This window comes from Coffea arabica, chromosome 8e, assembly GCF_036785885.1.
Source record: "Coffea arabica cultivar ET-39 chromosome 8e, Coffea Arabica ET-39 HiFi, whole genome shotgun sequence".
Taxonomy (NCBI): Eukaryota; Viridiplantae; Streptophyta; class Magnoliopsida; order Gentianales; family Rubiaceae; genus Coffea; species Coffea arabica.
The window spans coordinates 1,908,335-1,916,211 of NC_092324.1; the positions used below are offsets into that span (position 1 = coordinate 1,908,335).

The 7,877-nt window shown below is 37.0% G+C and overlaps 2 protein-coding genes across 2 annotated transcripts; both read left to right on the forward strand.

Annotated features, from left to right (window-relative positions):
* Nucleotides 1-209: 209 nt before the first annotated feature.
* LOC113707060 (disease resistance protein RPM1-like) lies at nt 210-3,737 on the forward strand. The gene is made up of 2 exons (XM_072061836.1): nt 210-542; nt 1,340-3,737. The coding sequence occupies exons 1-2, from the start codon at nt 373-375 to the stop codon at nt 3,735-3,737; spliced, it is 2,568 nt and encodes an 855-aa protein (XP_071917937.1). The 5' UTR covers nt 210-372.
* A 3,360-nt stretch (nt 3,738-7,097) lies between these two features.
* Nucleotides 7,098-7,877, forward strand: LOC140012992 (uncharacterized). Its single transcript, XM_072061838.1, has one exon. The coding sequence runs from the start codon at nt 7,098-7,100 to the stop codon at nt 7,875-7,877; it is 780 nt and encodes a 259-aa protein (XP_071917939.1).

Genomic DNA, 7,877 nt, shown 5'->3' on the forward strand with positions numbered 1-7,877 from the left:
AATGTGCTTCTTTTATTTGAGAGCCTTTGAAGATGATATAGCTAAGACTTAACGTAAGAATAAAAAGGACAAGAAGAATAAAGCCATGTTTGTTTATCTCTTTCTTACTCCTGAGGGCTGATTTATTCCTAAAGTGGTGCTTCAGTTCTAAACCATGGGGAACAAGGAAGGTAGAAAAAGAGCATTACTTCCGATGGAATCAACCTGATCCCCACCAAGGTCTTCCTTCCTATATAATAAATCCTTCTCAGGCACCCAAAAAATGTATGAAGTTAAAACCATTCTTCTACTCATAACCATATAAAAAGAAGCAAAAACCCTGCCTCCTCCTTCTACTTAAAAAATATATATATATAACAAAAAACAATACAAATGGCAGAAACTGTTGTCTCTTTTGTTTCAAATCGTCTCGCAACCTTACTCCAAGAGGAGGGAAGCCTATTGGGAGGGCTTCGACAAGAGGTCCAACTCATCAAGGATGAGTTGGGGCATATGAAAGCTTTCCTCAAAGTGGCTGAAGCAAAAGAAGATGATGATCCCAGGTATGGGTGGCAAACCAATCCACCTACTAAATTTACTCGTACCCGTCTATGAATAGATGGGTATGGGTATCATAAATTTTTTTATATGGGTATAAATGGGTTACCCAATAATACCCATTTATTAAATAGTATTATTGGGCAACCCATTAAACCCAATTAAATCATTTAGAATTCTCTTCCCCCACCTATTTTTTTTTTCAGATTTTTCATTTTGTCATGATGTTAACTACTTTTGTTTCATTGTTATTATTATTTGTTGGTTTATCTTATTATTTTATTTTCTCTTAGTTTGTTAACTTACTCATTTTTTAGCATTACCAATTTATGATAAGTTTTAACTTCTTTTCTTATCTTTCTAAAATGAAATTTTAAATTTATATATGTTAGGGGTTCAAAATTTTTGGATTGCATTTTTATAACACTTAGTATAAATTTTTATATTCCTATTATTCAATTATTAAATAATATGTAATTTTGCGACATAGAGTATCAATGGAAAAAAAATTGGTAATTAGACTTATTAAGCATTATAAGTAAATATTTAAAACTAATGATGGGTACAAAGAGCGGTAAAAATTGATAACTTAGTTTGCATAAAAGAATTTAAATGGGTTTACAAAAAGTTAAAATAAATGGGTTATAAATGGGTAATTGGATTATCCAATTCATTTTTTGATTTACCCATTTATATCCATCTAATTAAATGGGTATAAACGGATTGACTCACTTATACCCATTACCCATTTTATCCAATCCAAACTCGTCCAAATCACCCATTTTGACACCTCTAATCTCAGGCTCCAAGAATGGATCAAGCAAGTGCGCGAAGCTGCTTATGACATTGAAGATGTTCTCGATGAATTTGTACTTCGCTTTGCTGGCTACCGACATCATGGATTCTATGGCTCTCTTCAGAGAATTCTCAAAGCCATTAAGAGCTTGCCAGCTCGTCATCAGGTTGCCAGTGAAATTCAAAGCATAAAGTCCAGGATCAAAAATATTTCAGAAGGATGTCGGAGATACCAAGTTGAATTTGGCATCGACCACCGTGTCACTGGATCTTCAACCATGAACGATTCATGGCGCTATAGCAGGGATGATGCACTTCTAGTGGAGGAAGCAAAATTGGTCGGCATTGACCAGCCCAAACAACATCTGATTTCTAAGCTTCTCGAGGGGCACGATCACCAACTCAAAGTTATTTCAGTGGTTGGTATGGCTGGACTAGGGAAAACTACCCTAGTCAAAAAGGTCCACGAAGATCCAGATGTTAGAAAGAATTTCCCAGTTCGTGCCTGGGTAACCGTCTCTCAAACATGCGACTTTCCAAAGCTCCTGAGAGACTTGATTCGGCAATTATACGAGGAAGGGAAGGAACCAGTCCCACAATCGATCGAGTCCAAGACTATTGCTGAGCTGAAAAAAATTGTCAAAGATTTTCTTCAAAAAGCTGGAAGGTATGCAATTGTGTTTGATGACGTGTGGAACGTGGAATTTTGGAATGCAATCAAATTTGCACGGCCTGAGGGTAACTACGGCAATCGTGTCATGCTAACAACACGAAAAGCCGATGTAGCCTCTGCATCTTGCACAGAATCTCAGGATTATGTCTACAGAATGGAGCCACTATCAATTGAAGATTCGTGGACCCTATTTTGTAACAAGATCTTTAAAGGAAATTATTGCCCCGCCCACCTGATGGATGTTGCAAAAGCTGTATTGGATAAATGTGACGGTTTGCCTTTGGCGATTCTTGCGATCGGTGGGCTCTTGGCTTCGAAGGACGCGAGCAGAATAGATGAATGGGAGATGATTCAACAGAGTCTTGGGGGTGAATTAGAAGGCACCGGTAAGCTAGAGAGAGTTAAAAGAATACTTTCTCTGAGTTACAACGATCTGCCTTCGCATCTCAAACCCTGTCTGTTGTATTTAAGCATTTATCCGGAGGATGATCTAATAGCATGCCAAACGCTGATTCTATTATGGACTGCTGAAAGATTTGTAGAATGGAGAGAAGGAATGAGTATTGAAGATGTAGCCTGGCGTTATTTCAGTGAACTCGTCAATAGAAACCTAATTCAAGTAACTGAAATGTTATATGAAGGAACACCCTACACGTGTCGAATCCATGACTTAATGAGAGAAGTTATTCTCATCAAGTCAAGGGAACAAAACATGGTGACAGTTACTACTGGACAACCAATGACGTGGCCATCTGAGAAGGTACGCCGTCTAGCAATCCATAGTAGTAGTAACAGTAGCAACATCCAATACCACCAACAAAGACAATTTTATTCTTTTGAACACCTTCGATCATTCATCACAGTCAGATCCACCAACCCATTACTATCCAAAACTTTCTTAGCTGAAGTGCTAAGGAGTAGTAAGTTGCTAAAGGTTTTGGAATTGGGAGGTCAAGAGATAGAGAAAACACCAAATGAGGTTTTCAACTTGTTGCATCTCACATACCTGAGCCTATATGGTACAAAAGTGGAAAGAGTCCCGAGAGCTATTGGAAAGCTTCAACATTTGGAATATCTGAATTTGGGGGACACAGGAGTTAGGGAATTACCCGTGGAAATCCTAAAGCTGCAAAAGCTTCGGCATCTCATAGTATTGCAACGAGTTGATCCCTCAGATAGTGATTATGGATTTCATGGGTTTAAAGGTCCGTCAAAATTGGGAGGGCTTCTCGCTCTACAAACATTAAACACCGTAGATGCAAGCAGCGGGTCTGTAATAGTTAAAGAGATAGGAAAATTGACCCAATTAAGAGAGTTGTATATTACACAGTTGAGAAGAGAAGATGGAAAGGAGCTCTGCTCCTCCCTTGTCAACCTCACCAGCCTTCGGCTATTAAGCGTTAAATCAATTGGAAAAGGTGATGATCATGAGATAATTGATCTAAATCATCATCATCCTTCTCTTTCTCCTTCTTCTTCTTCTTGTTCGTTTCTTCATTCTCTTCGTGTGCTAATTATGCGTGGCCGCTTAGAAAAGATGCCACAATGGGTAGCTCATCTTCACAGCTTGGTAAGATTAGATTTGAAATGGAGCGGGTTGAGGGCTGAGAAAGATCCACTTGAATCCTTCCAACATTTGCCCAATTTGGGTGAAATTACTTTCTGTGGATCTTACCAGGGAGAAAGGTTGAGTTTCAAGGCTGGAGGGTTCCTAAAGCTGAAACAATTGTGATTAAGGAGAATGGAAGGGTTGAGATGGATGACAGTGGAGGAAGGAGCGTGCCCAAAACTCCGAAAACTAGTTCTTGATCGACTTCCATCACTAGAGGACTTACCTTCTGCAATTCAGCACTTGAGCCATCTTCAAGAGCTGGGGTTGTATGAGATGAGTTCTCGAATGATGGAAAAGGTCGAGAATCAGGAGGAAGAAAGTGAAAATTACAGAAGAATAGCACACATTCCTGAAATTGTCATTGGTTTCTATGCCGATGATGGGGAATGGAGAATCCGCCAGCTATGGGGGAATGAGAAGGAAACAATTCTAGCCTAGCACTAGCAGCATCCTGTGGCTTTCCTTTCTATTTGTTTGCTTTCCCTCCTTGTTGTTGACGACACTGCTTTCTCTTCTTCTTCTATTTTTCTGAGAAGTTTCTGATGTTTTCTATCTTCTCCACTGCGTGTAGTATGGTGCATTGCATCATCATCTTGTTCATATGCTGCATTTTGTTAATGTATTTTTTTAACTGTTTTTCTTTAATTTTAACTTCAGCAAATGCAGCATTCTTACCTACCCCCCCAAATATGCGCTTGTGAGATCATGAGCTCAATGATAACTAAGTACATGAATCAATTTGCCCATAAGTCTACATAAAGATTGCAATGCATATAGCATTGTGCGAAATTTGAGAATGACAGTTTTCTTTTCACTCTTCAATTTTAGTTAACAAAAGGGTCTGACCCCAATTTTGATTTATTTCTAAAAGTTTCTCTGGATTTGCTAATTTTTCAGGAGCATAAAAATTGGATTTAAGAAGCTCATCAACTTCTAGCTGCGTATATAAGAAAAAAATACTAAACAAATAAAGGGTGACTTATGTGTAGAGGTGTCAAAATGGGTGATTTGGACCGGGTTAGGTTGGTTAAAATAGGTAATGGGTATAAGTGAGTCAACTCATTTATACCCATCTAATTAAATGAGTAAAAATGGGTAAGTCAAAAAATGAATTGGGTAACCTAATTATTCATTTATAATCCATTTATTTTAACTTTTTGTAAATTCATTTAAATTTATTTTTGCAAATTAAGTTATCAATTTATCCCATCCTTTGCACCCATCATTAGTTTTAAATGTTTACTTATAATGCTCAATGAGCCTAATTACTAATTTTTTTCCCTTGCGTACTGTATGTTGCAAAATTACATACTATTTAATAATGGAACAATAAGAATATAAAAATTTGAACTAAACACTATAAAAGTTAACATAAAAATTTAATCCAAAATTTTTGATATTCTAGCATTTTTTTTTGTGTCTAAATTTAAAATTTCATTTTGAAAAGGTAGGAAAAGAAGTTAAAACTTGTCACAAATTAATAATGCTAAAAATTGAACAAGTTAACAAACTAAGAGAAAAGAAAATGATAAGATGAAACTAATAAATAATAATAATAATAATAATAATAATAATAATAATAATAATAATAATAATAATAATAATAATAATAATAATAATGAAACGAAAGTAGTTAACATCGTGATAAAATGAAAATTTTGAAAAAAAAATGGGTGGGAAAGAAATGAGGTTTGGGGGAAGACACCTAATAATACCTATTTATACCCATTTAGATAGGTTAGATGGGTTAAATGGATATTATTGGATAACCCATTTATACTTAGATGCAAAAACTTAAGATATTCATACTCATCTATTCATGAGCGAGTATGGATAAATTTAATAAAATGAATTTGTTTGCCACCTATAAATATAGCAGATGCAGCTCACCAAAGAGTTGAAGGCCAAAATGCAAATCCATCCATCATACTACATGAATAACTTGCCATAAAATCATGGTGTTTATTCCTCAATCCAAAAATATGTAGCTTTCTAGATGCATTTTTCCAAACCAGATAGAGAAAAATAAAAAATGCATCAGATTTTCCTTGGTTTATTATACAGGGAAATAACATTGAAAATCTAAATACTCTATATGATCATCAAATAGTTAAATATCCTTCTATTTCTGTCCCAAAATATGATACTAGTAACAAAAAATTAAATGGCATTCTCGTCATTTTGCCCTCAACGAAAGCTATCCTCTTTCTTGATTTCTTCCTCAAATAAAACTGGAATGCGTAGAGCCCGTTCCCTCTCTGGAAGTTCTAACTAGTTCATTTTGTAAGCAACATAGCTGATTCACCACCGATGGGTATTTTTTCATGGTTCAAGGGAACCAAAAATGATACCGACTCCAAACCCGCGACCCAAAAATCCGAACCCGTTAAAACCCAATCCGCTTCTGAAGTTCTCGGCATGAACGGAGCAGTGGAGGTCCGGCGGCCAGGCCCACCACCAGCTGATATCATCGTTTTCGAATTCGGTTCCGTTGCCGCTTCTACCGACAAGGTCACCCTCGCCGGCTTCTGCCCTGTTTCCGACGAGCTCGAACCTTGCCGCTGGGAGATTCTGCCGGCTCAAGGCTCCGACGCCCCTCAATTTCGCGTAGTCTTTTGACGGAAAAATAATTTGGGAAAAGAAAGGGAGAATTTTCAGCTTAACTTTTGAGGAAATGGTGAGGAGGAGTAAAATCCCAATCCTGAGTAGAGTTTCTTCAGTTCATATGGGTTTTTATCTATATTAAAAAAACAAAAAAGCTTGTATCTTTTTTTCTCTGTCATTTTTGAAGTTCCAAGATATCAGAGTCATATGCAGAAGCCAATTATCAAGAATAGGTAATCGACATTGTGCCAAAAATCCCACATTCTAGTACCTGTTAGCATTGGCCACCAATTGTTGTACAAAGCACATGCCTGCAAAAAAATTCAAAGCGATGACCATGAAATGAAGGCCACAAGGCATAGAACAAGTAATAGATATAATTATATAACTAACGCTGCAATCAACAGTAAACTTACCAATATCTGCAATACAAACCCCCCTGACTTTATGATATTAATTGGTATTTGATTGAGTTAAAAAAGAAACTTAAATTTTCCCTGTGCAGTTAAAAAAGATAGCTGCAAAGTGTTAGAAGTATTTACCGTTGTTAATTAATCATATTTGTTTATGCTACCTAATTAGTGGAGTTAGTGGAATAACTAGTGGGATTAGTGGAATAACTAGTGGGATTAGTGGAGTACCTAGTGGAGTTAGTGGAGTTACTAGTGGAGTGAGTGGAGTTATTGGGATAGTTAGTGGAGTTGGTTTAAACTCTATAAATAGAGTAATTTCATGTTATAAGTTGTGTGAGTTTTACAAAGAAATAAGCATTTGTCCTTTGCTTCTCTTATTATTTGCCTCAATATTTGTATCAGTGGTACCAGAGCTAGGCTAGTGAGTGAAATCAAAAGTGAGTTGTGAGAATTGTAAATTACGATGGCCACCGACAATTTTGTGCAGCCAGCAATTCCTCGCTTTGATGGTCACTATGATCATTGGAGTATGCTAATGGAGAACTTCTTGAAATCCAAGGAGTATTGGCAGGTTGTCGAATCTGGAGTAGCAGAGCCAACAGTCGGAGAAATATTGTCAGAGGTGCAGAAAATGGAGTTGGAAGCATTGAAACTGAAAGATCTTAAAGCCAAAAATTATCTTTTTCAAGCTATTGATCGAGCCATTTTGGAGACAATTCTTAGCAAAGATACCTCCAAACAAATTTGGGACTCCATGAAGAAAAAGTATCAAGGAAATGCAAAGGCGAAGCGGGTGCAGCTTCAAGCTCTTCGGACCGAATTTGAGACTTTACGCATGAAGTCAAGCGAATCAGTCACTGATTATTTCGCAAGAACGATGGCAATCGCTATCAAGATGAGGATCCATGGAGAAAATTTGAAAGACGTCACCATTGTCGAGAAGATTCTTCGGTCAATGACAATAAAATTTAATTTTGTTGTATGCTGTATAGAGGAATCGAAAGATATTGATGCAATTTCAATTGATGAGTTGCAGAGTTCTTTGTTGGTTCATGAGCAAAAAATTAACCAACAAGAGAAAGAGCGGCAAGCACTAGTGGCTTCAGCAGAAAGTCACTCAACATGGAGAGGAGGCAGAGGCAGAGGCAGAGGCAGAGGTAGAGGAAATAATGATCATGGCAACCAACAACAACAATACCAGCACCAAGAAAATCAATTTCAAGGAAGAAGAAGAGGACGATGA

Bases quoted from the DNA above. Each gene is read 5' to 3' on its own strand.
- LOC113707060 (XM_072061836.1), top strand. From the start codon at position 373: ATGGCAGAAACTGTTGTCTCTTTTGTTTCAAATCGTCTCGCAACCTTA. The intron at 543-1,339 runs GTATGGGTGGCA...CTCTAATCTCAG, and splicing joins AAAGAAGATGATGATCCCAG to GCTCCAAGAATGGATCAAGC.
- LOC140012992 (XM_072061838.1), top strand. From the start codon at position 7,098: ATGGCCACCGACAATTTTGTGCAGCCAGCAATTCCTCGCTTTGATGGT.